This window comes from Tachypleus tridentatus, chromosome 3 (genome assembly GCF_004210375.1).
Source record: "Tachypleus tridentatus isolate NWPU-2018 chromosome 3, ASM421037v1, whole genome shotgun sequence".
NCBI lineage: Eukaryota > Metazoa > Arthropoda > Merostomata > Xiphosura > Limulidae > Tachypleus > Tachypleus tridentatus.
The window spans coordinates 8,383,038-8,399,027 of record NC_134827.1 but is presented as its reverse complement, the minus strand read 5'-3'; the positions used below and the strand labels follow the sequence as shown (position 1 = coordinate 8,399,027).

The 15,990-nt window shown below is 35.0% G+C and overlaps 1 protein-coding gene across 9 annotated transcripts in view; it reads right to left on the bottom strand.

The window, feature by feature from the left end:
* The window catches only part of LOC143246300 (protein vein-like), a 110,195-nt gene extending 94,542 nt beyond the window's left edge, over positions 1–15,653 (bottom strand). For 4 of the 9 annotated variants that reach the window (XM_076492780.1, XM_076492783.1, XM_076492784.1 and 1 more), the window contains exon 1: positions 13,874–15,653. In XM_076492780.1, coding sequence (XP_076348895.1) covers positions 13,874–14,324 — 451 coding nt within the window. In that variant the 5' untranslated portion in view covers positions 14,325–15,653. The remainder of the gene's footprint in view (positions 1–13,873) is intronic. The other 5 variants (XM_076492785.1, XM_076492788.1, XM_076492789.1 and 2 more) reach the window with 2 other exon arrangements.
* Between the last annotated feature and the right edge of the window lie 337 nt (positions 15,654–15,990).

Genomic DNA, 15,990 nt, shown 5'->3' with positions numbered 1-15,990 from the left:
AAGTTTTTTTCGTAGTAAGAAAGAGGTTCGGGTCGGGTGGAGGAAAGGGGTGGGGGATAAAGGACTAAGGCCTTAAAATAGGTTGAAGTGGGTAGCAAGTGAACGTGCTTGAAGCAGGCACTCAGTCGACTGGAGATCGACTTACAACAGACGAAACTATCACGGCCCTGGCCATCCGCCAAAACAAAAAATAATCTGGCTAGATTCGCCAGTAAAGATGTGATGGCGGGCAGGAGATGCAAGGCGGCGCGTGCTAGGGTCTCGTGAATGGAGAAAGAAAAGATCACGGCGTCTTTATCGTTAGTTTGAGCACCGCGCAGTCTACTGATACAAGCCAACTCTTTGGTTCTTTCGTTATCTCAGTGACCTTGTCTCCTGTAAATTGATACAGCTCCGTATCGTGCACATGTGCACACATTATAGTCCGTATTCCACGTGAGTTGGCGACTGATATTTCTTTCCGCATCACCATTCTCCCATCAAACGTGACAAAGAACATTTCTTCGAAACAGCAAAGTTAATCAAAATATCACTATGACTTTCTGGACCTGTGTTACGAAAACGTCTTTTGTGTAGTAAGATCATTTAGATCAAACGTGCCAACGACCTCTTTGAAACAAAGGTCGAGTACCTCACCCCTAGCTGTGACGTCCAGGTTAGGCTGATCAATCAAAGATGGTTTTAAAAGCTTGAAAAAAGTGACCAAGTGTTCTAATGCATACTTTGTTACATTTAGTTTTATACGACACTACAAACCAGTTAAACATAAAAAATAATCTCACCTGAACAATGCTAACAACTAACCTTTGCTTAAACACTTCACAAAAGTTTGTATTTTTATAAAATTTCGCGCAAAACTACACTAGGGCTATCCACACTAGCCATCCCCCATTTAGCAGTGACAGACTAGAGGGAAGTCAGCTTTGAATATTTAACCTAATGACGTACTAACGTAGTAGAGTAAATTATTTTAACTTTACTTGGGTCAAATCACAATGAACTTCCTAACAGCAATGTTGGCAACATAGTAGAAATCATAAATAGGTAACCTCAAGCCCTTTCTGTACAGATTTATTAAAATAAGGAATGGCACTATAATACCGTAACTAACATATATTAAAATAAGGAAGCCATCTTGTTAAATAGTGTTTAACCACTAAATTACGGTTAACATACTATTCACTACTGTTAAGGTCCAAGTATTCGTCTTATTGATAATTTATTGGTTTTGCTCTACTCAGTAAAGTGAAATGATATAAAAATGAAATCGCTATCTTCTCTGTAAAACACGAAACTAATCTCCAATAACTGGAGGTGTTAGTTGTATAATAATAATAATAATAATAATAATAAAAAAAAGAAACATTAAAATATTTCTGCATTCTACGATTTAATTGTTACTAGTTATGAATATACAATAACAGAACTGATTTTAAGAAAATTAACCATTGTTTTGAATAACCACGAATATGTTAACAGAAATAAAACAGAATGGAATGTTAAAAAATATGGCTTACAATGAATCCATTTTGAATTCAAGTGGAATTAGACAGAGCGAAAATAGTGTAACAGCTATATAATATGGTTTACCTTTTTCCTGGTCACTCTAACAGTGTTTTTGGCTTCTATAGGGGTCTTTCGTGGATTGAGAGTTTCTATCAAATCCAGATGTAACCGAGTATCGCAGGGGTAATTAATACAAGAAGAAACAGGCAATATGGTTGAACTCAGAGTGGCTTGTTTTTAATTACGAATTTCGAAAAAGACACAAACACACACGCTAATAGCACAATAAAGATGATCCCCAGTCACGCTGTGCAAGTTGGAAATAATTTATTTAGTTCATGTATAATCGATACACGAAACCTTAACATTATTTTTTGTACAATTCAGACAATTTGTATCAACAGATTTCAGATGATCATAACTAGGATAAAATAATAATGACCCAGTCACAATGTCAGATTACACTGGTTAAAAAGAGACCATAACGCAACGAGTTATGCAAACATGCCTTTACGAATTGATTTTAAGATAAATAAAATTGAAAAAGTAGTTTGATAAAAAATGAGAAATAATATCAAAAAGTAAATTTTAACTAAAAACTTGCCAAATTAGCATGTGAAAATTATACAGCCGAAGGCTGTTGGTTCTTAAAGCTAAGATATCATTTAGGGGGAAAAAAATTAACGCAATTGTAAGGATTACCAAAAGTGTGCTCAAACATTTAGCTATCTTACACTGATATCAGTACGATTATTGATGAATGTTTGCCATGCAGTTCTAGTTATTTGCTTGAAACATTTTGGCTTTCCTTAGAACTAAAAAAACTTCTGGTTATTAGTAGTTTAAAATCGTTGTTGAGCTGTATTGAAGCTATATTTTACTTACTGAAAGAAAATTAATCGTATGAACGAAACCAATAATATTCAAGTTTGAAGTTTACGAGTTTAAATGTATATCTCATATACTAAAACACAAACTCAGTTGATCTACACGAAAGCAAATTAATCGAATATCATTCTAAACAATTTGTTCATATAAAGTCGTGTTTATTTTTTTGTTTTATATATGTAATATAATCCAAAATACTACAAGAGTTCAAGTTCGTTCTACAATTTAGGCGGCCCGGCATAGCCAGGTGGTTAAGGCGCTCGACTCGTAATTCGAGGGTCGCGGGTTCCAATTCCGGTCGCTCCAAACATGCTTGCCCTTTCATCCATGGGGGCGTTATAATGTGACGGTTAATCCCACTATTTGTTGGTAAAAGAGTAGCCCAAGAGTTGGCGATGGGTGGTGATGACTATCTGCTTTCCCTTTAGTCTTACATTGCTAAATTAGGAACGGCTAGCGCAGATAGCCCTCGAGTAGCTTTGCACGAAATTCAAAAACAAACAAACAGTCACAGGTAATATCAAACCATGTAGTTACTGAAAGTATCAAACTATGCAGTTACTGAAAGTATCAAACCATGTAGCTTCGCGCGAAATTCAAAACAAACCAAACCAAACCAAAATCAATTTAGGTTCCTCCTCGGCGCTATATATGCTATATAGACTGTATCTGAGTAAATTCAGCATTATAACAGAGTTTTTGAGGTCTGGGTTTCCTAATGATATTACTGTGTGAAGCTCTAATGACGTTCCTAGAACAACAAACAGTGAACTTTAAACAACTTCACCTAATTTATCTATTTGTTACCTGCACTCGTGCTTTCAGAGCAACTATTACGTTTTGTATTTTTAGTATCAATCAAAACGTATGGTTTCTGCAATCATACTTTACGATGCAATGCAAGTTACTCTTAAATATTTGTAACAGTTCATAAAGTCTATTGTTGATATTTTAGTTAGAATCAGTAAACCTTGTTATTTCCACATGTGCTATTTTACATATCATCTCAGGAACTCAGCAAAAATAGTTTAAATTTTTTTACAGGTACAACAATTACTTATTGTTGCATTCCTAGATTATTATTTTTGTGGTCCTGGATGTTGATTTTATTGTTCAGCCTCCACACTTAACTACAGGCTTGGTAACTCGGTTAATTTTTCAGTCGTTCACTTTCGTAGAAATATGCGAAGGAAGTTACAACGCCCGTCAAAGCGACGGAAACAAATTGTAAGCAAGGTCGCACTGACAAATAATGACTGGCGCGACTGCTTGAAGACAGTTGTGTCCAAGCATATTCATTCCAGTGATAAATTTCATGGTAAGAAACTTTTTTTTTTAAGCGTATATTCTGAGTACAAGTAATGTGAAGTCACAGTAGGACTAATGTTTCCTACAAAGACAAACTGCATTGTAGAAAGTGTGTGAAATAAAGTCATGAGATGCGACGTCTCCAAACTGGCAGTTTATTAGTACGATGTTCATTGACCGATGTTGTTTTTTTGACCACACTAGAATAAACATAATTTAATTAAGCCCCTTTTCATTATTGTTTTTTTTTTCAAGATGCGATTATTATATAAAGCCTAATTTTCAATTCCGATACCATTTATGTCTATTTCACTTCCAACATATTGAAAAAAACCTTAACTATAAATAAAGCGGTATCACGTTATCTTTACTAATTAAACTACTATACATTTCAGTTTAGTTATATTATAGTGCTTGAACTCCCAGAAAAATAACTGCACTAATTTAATTTCAAGTTTTCATTCGAAACACATCAACAACCGTTATACTGCACGTTGGTAATCAGGAACAAACAAGTAATGTTGTGCTTATTTTTGTTTGTTTAGAATTAAGCACAAAGCTACACAATGGGCTATATACGCTCTGTCCATTATGGGTATCGAATCCCGGTTTCTAGCGGTGTAAGTTCGCAGTCATACTACTGTGGGGTGGGGTCGTTTTACTATCCGTTTAGGTATTAGGGCCTGTGAACGCCTCGTTTCGTGTATTTACTTGAATTTGATTACTATCTTAATTTCCAACAGCTTTATAAGACATTCATGCATTCTAGAAGAGCATCTGTGTAATACCGTAAACGGATAACTTATTATTGGGATAACAAGTATTTTTGTAGTTATAATTTCGAAATTTACGAAATGGACATTGTTGTGAAACATTAGCAACATGCCGTATAATCATTTGAAGATCAAACAATGCGTGCTCATACAGATACGATACGTATACGTGTCCTGCAGAATAGTTTCCTTCAGGGAGTTTCCGCTATCTGGACTCAGTTGCTTACAGTAGTTAATTAATTTGTTATTCAACGTAAGAAAATCAAAAGAAACAAAAAGTTCAAGTTCAAAAAATATATATCTTGTTGTGAAACTGTCGGTAGATTGAATGAATATGATTATCGCTTACACAGTTGACGCAAGACGGTTTAATTTTGGCGTGTTTTAGCTCTCTATCTGTGCTTTGATAATGATTTAATAATTTTATTCTATCAGCAACACACACACGTTAGTGTACAAAAAAAAAGTATTGTTAAAAACATTTTATTTGGAGGGGGACAATCAGATCTTAAGCTTGTTTTTACTTCACGTTTAAAATTTTCAAAATATTATGGACGTATAAAAATGTAGTTATTAGTGACTAAGCACGACACTACATAATAAGCTATCTGTGCTCTACCCACCACGGGTATCGAAACTCGGTTTTTAGCGTTGTAAGTCCGCAGACATATCTGTGCCACCAGGAGCGGAGCTTATAAAAAGTATTTCAATAAAGTTCACGTATATTGGATTGTATGGGATCTTTCATTTTCCTTGGCAAATGCAAAATGAGGGTTTATTTCGCGTGTGATAATTAAATGCTTCCTTCAGTTGATCTAGCGCTTTGGAAAAAAATGTTAAACCTAAGTAAATCTAGACCCTTTTTTATGTATATACGCAGAATGCTTTGCCGATTTTTCATCTTTTTTCTTCTCTCTTGAGATTACCAGGAAAGGTCAATGAACTTCGTTTAGAAATTGCATACTCTTACTTAATTGTTTCTTTCACCTAGGAAATTTATTTTTAGTCTTATATAAACCGGAAAGCTTTTCTTTCTTTTTTTTTTTTTTTTTTTCCCTTCCCTTTTTAACGGTATTCGTAGAAAAGAAAAAGAGAGATAAAACAAAGTAATTTTATATTAAGTGATTTCAATTCCATAAAACAAAAGCTCACGAGAAAGAGAGAAAAAAATGAAGATAAACAATCGTAGGACAAACTGGTTCTAACTGTATCCCGTAACCAGTTTGTTTGTTTTTTTGGAATTTCGCGCAAAGCCACACGAGGGCTATCTGTATTAGCCGTCCCTAATTTAACAGTGTAAGACTAGAGGGAAAGCAGCTAGTCATTACCACCCACCGCAAACTCTTGGGCTACTCTTATCAACGAATAGTGGGATTGACCGTCACATTATAACGCCCCTACGGCTGAAAGAGCGAGCTTGTTTGGTGTGACGGGAATTCGAACCCACAACCCTCAGATTACGAGTCGAACGCCTTAAACCATCTGGCCATGCCGGGCCTGTAACCAGTTTAATAGAATCAGTTATGTATATTGACTCATTGTGTAAGCTAGCTAGTCCAAGAAAAGTCAAATTGAACTACAGTTAATGTACACGTTAGTGAAAATTAAAACATCGAACATGTATAAAAGATATAACAAGTTAATGTGTTTGCTTTTCCTAATTATCATTTTTCGGCTTTTATGCTCAACGTATTTTACAAATATTAGACGATTCGGAACTCGAGGAATTATATATGTCTATAATATTTGATATACAATCTACACTATTCACGGTCAACTGTTTCTACGACCTAAATTTAGGCTCTAAAGGTCAACAAATCGCTGGGTATTAGTTATAAGGAACACCAGTTTTTATATTAATGAACAAAGAAATCTAATTGCGCAGTTATGAAGTGTACGTGTACTAGTTTCCCAGTAAACAATTTATAAAGAAAATTTAGCTATTTTTTAAATAGAATCCTAGTCTTGAAATTACAAATGTTTTCAAACTTACTCTATTAGAGCCACTTATACCACCTTAGAAAATCTTATTTATTTGGAGTACGTTAGTGATGAATGGTAAGAGTTCCGAGCTAAACAGATATATTTGGAACATTTTGGCCTTAACAATAGAACTAAGGCTTAACTTGTGGATCCTTATCTTTGGTAGTGGGGAGAAGTTGGCAATAAATTAATTAAAAGCTAGCTAGTGCTAATTATTCTAACAAGAAAAGCATTATGTCGAAGATCATTAGATGTAAGAGACCACAAGAACTAAGAAAGAGCAAGAACAGCTTAAAGTCAAAAACATAGAATTCTCTTTTCATTATCTTCGCTTAATTATAGATATGATAAATTATCTGTCGAGCTTTGGTAAACGAGAAATGGTACTTAATACAACCTATAGAGATAAAGGTTCAAGCAACATTCCTAATGAAGCGGCCCACGTTGGCTAAAAAAATATTAATTCAAATAAATATTTGAAGATAAAGCTAACTTTGTATTCATATTACATTAAATGATGTGTGGAACTAAAACTTCACAAACTAACAAAACAGTAGACCGTTTGACTTTGCATACAGAATAGCGGCTGTGATATGTTAGCCCTTCAAGCAGGTCAAACCCAGTTTTGTGGCCTGATAATTATGAAGAATTAAATTCTAGAAAAGCAACACTCACTTTTTACGCAGCTCGGATTAAGCAGCATGTTTTTATCAACAGCACAATTGTTTGTTTATTGTGGCAGGGCTGAGAAGCAAACTGGTTTCATGTTTCCCCTCCAGCTATTTTTGTGACCTGAACATGAAGGCGTACAACTAGGAGTCAATGCGGCAGATGTAGCGGAGAGTTCAAACAATTCGGAATAATAAGAATGGAAATAACAATAATGATGATAAATATATTTGTCTCTGACCTTCTTAAAGGCGAGTCGGAGATTAAAAATTCAGTCAGGTTCATCCTTAGGTAATTGTGTGTATACGTATATCTGTCTGTCTGTGCATACTACAACTCAAGTGCCATTTGATGGATTTCAATCAAATCTGACAATAAAAAATGACGTTGCTATACATAAATACCTTCTTAGTAATTAAATTTTGGGTAGTTGATGGTCACGACAACCGGAAGTCATTTAATTTAGCTGCACATAATCTCTGCCAATGTTCACTCCTGCTTTTTAAAAATTCAGTGAAGGTGCAATGAACTCAAAAAAGGGGTTGGGATAGCCCTAAAAATATGGACATTTGAATAACTCATAAAGGTCAAACTTCTAACGAAATTTGAACAGAATCGATAAACTTGTATTAAAATTCTGGTAGGCCGAGGGAGTGTAAAAATAAACTGTGAAAGACATACTTAGAAAGATAAGCGATATTCTGTGAACCATTTGTTTCTGTAACGAATCACACCGACTGGTGTCTTAGCAGAACTATTCTCAGTTTAAATATTGTTGTTACCCCCTAAAGAGTTTATACGAATGCTTTATAGTGTTAAGAGAAGTTGCCCAAGCAAGTCCAAATATCAGACTGGGTGAACCTGTCTGATTAGCACGAAAAGTACAAACTTAGTTTCATGCACTTATTTTTCTTTCCGTTTCACAGTTATAATGATAGCTACTTTATAAAGCAGGAAGAGAACTCTCAATAATCGCAACACCTGAAATTCTTTTAGGCAGAATTAAAGTAAATTAATGTACTAGACCTTGAACTTGATCACATGCATTAATCGAAAGGGTTTGACCTCTTGAACCCAATAGTGTAATTATGTCTCAAATTGGTCAAGAGATGATGGAGCTATGAACTGAAAGTTTGTACTTGAAAAACAAAAAATAAATAAAACACCAAAAACGCTGAGCCTTTGTGGGATCGACTAAAAGCTTCGTATTTTTCACTGACAAAGTACTGCGCTATTACAGTCTTTATTGGAAGGGTGAATAATATTGAGTATATTAATTCGACTTGGAGTGATGTTGTGCATACAGACTGGCTAGTATATTTAAACTGTAGTGGTTCTTAACATTCTAACTACTGATGAACAGTTGTGGCCCAGTAAAAAGCCTAAGTCTAAAAATACATCCAGCTTATTGCCTACCAGGTGTATCGAAACCCGGTTTCTTACGGTGCGAGGTCGCATACCATGCTAATTAAATACTTTCATATCAAACATGGAATTTATCACACAATAGCTCACCCAGTCACTGATGCTCTAACTAAACAACGTTTTATACAGTAATTATTATTATGGTATTTTTTTGCAAGTCTCGTACTACCATCATTAAACCTGTATAAAAACTTCTAACAAAATATGAATAAATGTTAATGATCCCTCTCAACAATATCAAAAATTTTGATCACACCCCAGTACTTGATGAAACTTCGACTGTATTTTATTTAACAACAAAACAGGAAAACGATTGAGCCAACATAAATCGTGTCGAGACGCAGCTTAATGAAGTGCCAAAGGTTAAAAAGTGCGTAATAACAAACGATCAGGATATCTTTTAAGGTCACTGGCAATTTCCGTTTTGTTTTTGTTTTTTTGTACATGATTTTGAATCAACAAGGAGGCTGGCATGTTTTGGTTTATATTCACACAGTTTTCTAAAGATACTGTAACATTATCTTGTTGGAAACGATCCATAATACGTTTTTATGATCTTAAAGTTTAGCTCGGGTTGCATTATTGTCCTGAAGTTTCATTTTTTTTTTTCCAGCCTCACTTTAGAACATTAGTACACGTGGTTTAAAAGCCATTAGAGAAGAAACATAATGGGTGTGCTAGTCTTTAATGCCATTTCCACCTTGACATAATTGGTTAATTGGAATAAAAAAGTCGAATTTTGGAACGAGTATTATAGTTGAACTAGAGTGGTTTATATTTGAAGAGCTTACAGATGTTTGATAATTCTGTTTATTTTACCACACATTTTTTGATATTGCATTAATTAAACCATAAACAGATTTTACAACTGTATCAATTAATTCTTAAATGCTTATGAAATTTTTTTTTCTGTAACTATTGGCTAAACACGATACATCAAAGCCATGATAGAAGAGTCAGCGTTGATGTATTTATATCCGTTTGTTTGTTGAAGTGATAGACTAGACGGAAGACAACTAGTCAACACTACCCACCGGAAACTCTTAGGTTACTCTTTACGAACGAATAGTAGGATTGACCCACATAATATAACGTCACCACGGCTGAAAGGGCTAGCATGTCCGGTGACAGGATTCGAACTCGCGACCTATATCTCGGGAGTGTAGTGTTTTAATCATTAGGCTACGTATCCGTTAGTCAGAAGTCAGGCATCTTATAGACAATAGAACAAGAAATTGTTTAAATAATCTACAACTTTACATGTGTTGTTGCATTTGTGCATTTTTGATTTTTAATTATATCTTGGGGAAATGTGTTAAAGTTAATTTTACTGTTGTATTTTGGAAGAAATGATTACGGCATTATTTTACCGTTCTAAATGTGTACGTGTAGATTTGATCGTTTTATCTATGAACCTATGTTCCACCTCAACCCTTAACAACCAAACAAGGGTTTGCGTAATCACGAGATATTTTACTTTTTTAATAATTTTCGTTAACGGGAAAAGTGTCACAACTTTTGAATTTAATGAATAATATACTTTTATAAACAAAGCGCAATGCTTTATCATATAGCTAAAAGTAAGCTGGGTGGGGTGAGGGTTGTGTGATCCCATCCTAGAAGTGTACGAGCATCTATAGAGACTTTGCAAGAAAATATTGAGTTAAAATAATTCCCAATACTTTTATATGTGTTATTGCAGCAAGTAGAATGCGGTTACAAAAAAAAAAAAAAAAAGGCTTAAATCATTGATTTATAACTACCAGTTCATAGTGACGAGCGTTTTGTTTAAACCAACACAGATGCTTAAAAAGTATTAAGATTAATTTTAATTTCATAATTTTGTTATAAAAGGAGTCACAACATATTTATTGCACGGTGCGGAGTTTTGGCGTCAGTGTGCTATACATGTTTAGGTTTTCTGGACCAGTAATGGCAAATATGGTGTGCGAGGAAGACATGTTACTATTAAAAAAAACAAACTTATCTGCAAAACTTTATCTATCCTAAATAAATACTCCTATCTTGAATACATAGAAGTTTGTGAAAGAAAACACTTCTAAAAAACAATAATAAAAACTGTTAATAAACTTTCAGATACCTTAGAAAACAGTTTTATTATTCAAAAGGTTACACTATATTATATAACTGATACATAGATAACAGCATGAGGCAAGTTTGGATGTATTCAACAAAAGGGAAATCATTATAAATTCTGAGAAAATTATCTAAGTATCAAATATGCCTCTAACTGCATCTTTTAGGGATAAGTATTACATACTGTTGAAAGAGTCCGTACATACGAATTAAAAAAAAACGTATCAATTACAAAATCCGATTAATACAAAGTTAGGCATAGCCTAACGGTTTGCAACAATGATTCGACAAGTAAATCTTATATAAGTTTGAATAGTATTCGCCTAGGAAATTTGTTTATTCAAGTTCGAAAAAACAAACTTAATCAACCAACTAATCAAATTCAATTTCACTCTTAAAAATAACTTATATCTGACAATTCTGAAAGGGTCCAGTCTATTAAATATTGACGTTTCTTTTTATTGTTTCAACACATCGAGTTTGTATGGGATGTTGTTCGATGGTTTCTTTGAACACACCCGATGGGCAAATTCAACCACATTCTAATTACACTATGTAACAAAATATTTACTTTTTCTTGTTTCTGGGTAGAAAGTGTTGTTTCCCAATTGCTTATGCCTAAAGTAAACGAAAAAGACCTATTTTTCTCTTCAAATGTTGCTTTCGTGATCTGGAAGCGTATAACGAAAACATAATGGAAAACTATATTTGGGGGCTGATACGTGAAAGTGATTTACAGTACCAGTCGCAAATCTCGAAAAACTACTCACTTCTAAACATTTTTGTATAACTTTAGTATAAATACATGTAAATCTTGATTCATATGTTGTTTTATTCAGACCTTATATAAATGAAAATGTACAAATTTGCCTGTTTTTACATAGAAGATAGGTTAATTTCTAAATTTCATTATCCAGGTCACAAAAGCAAAGTTTAAAGGGAATAATGGCCATTTTCTTTACTGTTACAACAAAATCAATCAAGGAATAACACATACTATCCAGGAACAAAATTTGTGTTACATAGTGTTACCATTACGAAGTTCTTTTTCATTATTTTTATGAAATAAAAACGACTATTAACTTGATTAATCTAGAGATTTCACAGCAAATAACAACAAATAGATCGGGTTGAAATAAAACACATACTTGTTTTAGTACTTTTCAGTAGTTGATTTTTCCATTCTAATTTATGTCAAATATACGATATTTTTTCTTATACTGTTCACTTTCCTTGCAAACGTTTTTGTGAACGCTTGAAAAAATTACTGCGTTAAGAATTTATTTGGTTATGCAAATATTACAAATTTTATGCTCTTAAAGGTGACAACTTCAGCCAAAATTTCGTTTCGTGACGTCAGTTGCACGTGGCCAGAATTTCAACAAAGGACGGTCACGATATAAAGAGAAAACAAACAACAGTATGTACGAAACATACAAAGTAATCACCTGGGCTAAGAGAAACCATCCGAGGACAATTGTGTAGTTTCAGTTTATCTCCCCTAGAGCGGAGAGGTGCACGAGAGCTACCGCTTCAAAATCTGACAAAAACTTGAGGTATCGATTACGACACACACCTGGATGAGTCATAATCTGTTCATACGAGTTCAGTATGACGTCATCTTATTCTCTTAGGCTAGTTGAAATTAAATTATTCCTTGACATCGGGAAGTATTGGATTAAAGCGTCCGAGAACAGCATAAATGATTTGTGTTTGCTGAATTAATAGTAAAACATAAAACATTTAGATCAACAACTTCTAATATATAAATTCACATGCAACTTATACTAAGAAATAAGATTATAATACCTTTAATATTATCCTATCATAATAAGCAAATGTTGTGTTTTGTAACGTGTTAAACCTTGACAGTAAAACTGTTTCTTGAATTTCGCGCAAAGCTACACGAGGGCTATCTGCGCTAGTCGTCCCCAACTTAGCAGTGTAAGGCTAGAGAGAAGGCAGCTAGTCATTATCACCCACCGCCAACTCTTGGGCTACTCTTTTACCGACTAATAGTGCGATTGAGCATCACATTATAATGCCACCACCGCTGAAAAGTCGAGCATGTTTGGTCGACTGGGATTCGAACCCACGACCCTCAGATTACGAGTCGAGTGCCTTAACCACCTGGCCATGCCGGGTACTAGTAAACTGTCCTTTAATATTGCTGGTCGCTTACTGTAACATATTTAGAGGAAACAATTTTACTTTGACAACCCATATTATTGAAATAGTCTTGTATATGGCACTACTTTATTTATAAGACTAAAAATAAAACAAGCAAGAAATTTTATAAATCCAGCACAATATATTGTACTAATATGAAAAAGTTTCCTTTTTTCTTCAAAAGTGAAGTGGTAGCAATCATGGAAAAATGTTTCCCTATAAAGATAAAAATGACAGGTGTTCGACTTTAAGTTGGATTACCTCCGTCCTCGTGACCTTTTAATAATAATTATTATTATTATTATTTTACAATAGATTTCTAAGACATACTCTGAACTCCCCCTTCCCTGTTTAACAAAGATTACTGTTGCTTAATACTTAAGCAGACAGCGAATACAGATGTTAAAACACCCATTCAAAGACAAAATATAAAACCAACCTTAAACAGATGGAAGATAAATGACATATTGGGTGTTCCATGCAAAGATTACAACTGGAGCGCTTAGTTTTAATAAATATATCTCGAGTGATTTTGACCCTAGCGAAAACATCTTATTATATTGCAGTGGTTCCCAATATTTTTTATGCTCTACACCCCTAAAAAATTTTAAAATGTTCTCGCACCCCTCACAGCAATTATTTATTTAATAATAAAGGTGAAGGTGGCCAAAACAAATATTATCTCGCACCCCTGGTTGGGAATCGCTGTTATATTGGATTCAGAAATGCAAATTTACGTGCTACATTACTGAAAGGAATACTTCAGTTAAGCGTTTTAGTCCAATCTGTTTATAGCTTCAACGTTCAAGTGTTTACAGGCGTTTTTGAATTAACTTCACACATTTTGTTTTTGTCAGTAGATGCTGGAATACTGTGGAGATAAGCAAATGTTTAGGAGAATAAGACGACTTAAGGAGTTTTCCTTCAAACCAACCACTTTAAATATTAATAAGTGAGTAAAAGAACATAAAAAATATTACTTTTGACAGATACGACTACATACAGCAGAAATAATTTTTCTGTTAAAGTTACGAAACAATGGTATGGAAACTCACCACATCCCTGACACAATACTTTTCTCACTGTTCGGTGAATTTTTCGATTCTTCCGTAACGGTCTAGCGACGGCTACTAAACTTTGGTTCCCGGAATTTCCAGGCTGCGCCGGTTTTCGCGCTGCTGCAAAAACAATGTATTTGTTTTTCTGCCTCAGTTCTTTTTCCCTAAAAGTGTCAACGCAATAGTTCACATTCAAAAATTTCAGGAACACCATATCTTTCTGCTGTAGGGCGACATTTGCGTCGCTCTTGTATAGTCTCTTGACGCGAAACTGTGCAATCTTATTGACGGAAGAAACTTTTACAAGACGACCCTGAAACACGATGGGAGCAAAATGTGCTTTGGAAGCAGCGTCCAAATGGTCATCTAGGCATGTCCTGGCTGTTGTCCATCGGCACCAGGCTATCAGAAAGGTCAACAGTAACCAGCTGACAAGACAGGTCCTCATAGTTATGCCCTTAACACGTTGAACTTGGAGGAGAGTGGGAACACACACGGAGGACTACACCATAACCTCGGCGCAGACATGCTTCAAATGTTACTAGGCTTGTCATGCTTTCGGAAAAGTCCTTGTGGCTCGCGTGCACGTCATGCGCGTTGAACTTGACTTTAAAAAATGGTTTCAGCAGACAGAGGAAGAGTTGGAAATTTCGCCACTTCTCAGTTTTACCGCCCCTACTGTACGTCAGCATCCACCCGTTACCGGTACAAACAACGAGAATACCTGAACTGTTGATGTGCCACTAAGAAGCGCATTATAGTGTTGTGCCTTTTGGTCGACTGCAGCGCAACTACGCGAGAACGAAAGACGAGAGAGGCCGCATGAGGGCTAAGGCCAGTAGAGCGTGGCACGAGACGAAACTAGAAAGGGCGTAGGGTACGTCACTATACCACTTCTCCACCTTGGCGGGTTCAGTAGACCACCCCCTCTTCGCTCTCAGAAGCGCGGATCAACACGTGCGCCGGCTTACCCATCTCCAGCTAAACAGTTATAGTTGCTCGGGACACGTGCCCCTTCTGCCCCGATAATCAGTGACTCGATTATCGGCTTGAAATCCACTAAACCAGAAGGGCACGTGGCAAACTCACCTTGTCTCGTTCTGGCACTAAGTTTAAAATCGACCAATGTATTCACGTGAATAAATTATTCACATTCAATGACCTACTATATTTCTCTTTAGTTCACGCAGTCCTGACACATAGACACAAAGAAATAACAGTTACCTACTTTTACGAATATCCCTTCACAACGAGAATTCAGTAACGTTTATAAGACATTTTAAAGTTAATGAAGTTTATGTAAGACATATTTTTTCTACACATTTATTACAAATAAAAATGTAAATAACCCATTTCCAAAAAAAAGTAAAAAATCGCTTTTACACGACAAATCGTGTTTGTAGTACAAACATAACTCTTTGGTTTATAATTAATTATAAATTGACTCTAACGAGACGAATTATTATTATTTAGAACTTACACTTTTTTTTTTTGTATTTTGACCAGTAAAAGACGATCTAAAAATTTGGTATGCATCAAAGATAAGGTCGAAGAGAGGAGTATGCTGTATATTTGGGACAAAAAATTTTTTCTAGATATGATAAGGATGCAAATATTGTAACGGCGTAACCAAATAATTTTAAAACTTTACTCGAAGTTCTTAGAAAATATTTCACTCTGAAATTATCAATCAAAGCTTCTCAACATATTTAGCTCTTCGCCGAGTAATGCATAATCCTTGTCTAATGTACTGCAAGACGCTGGATGGTTTATAAATAAACAGTTAAAAAATGTAACACTATTTTTATGGTTTACACAGTAAACACTTTTTATTTGGGACTGATCTATAGCCTCAAACACACTCTATCATGAGCATCCCCAAATATTTCTGTGAGGTGGCGGAGGAAAGTTAAAATCATGACATTTTTCTCGATGGTGAATAAATAAAGAAATATGTTCTCATTGTTCAGGAGGTAAGAGGACACTTGCCACCCCCTACGGACGCTCAAGCACTCTACATGTTTCGACGCTACCAAATACGTGACGTTCAGCATTAAATGATGGTGTTAAATTCCTCGTGGTGAACACAGCAGGTAACACAATGTAGTTTTACC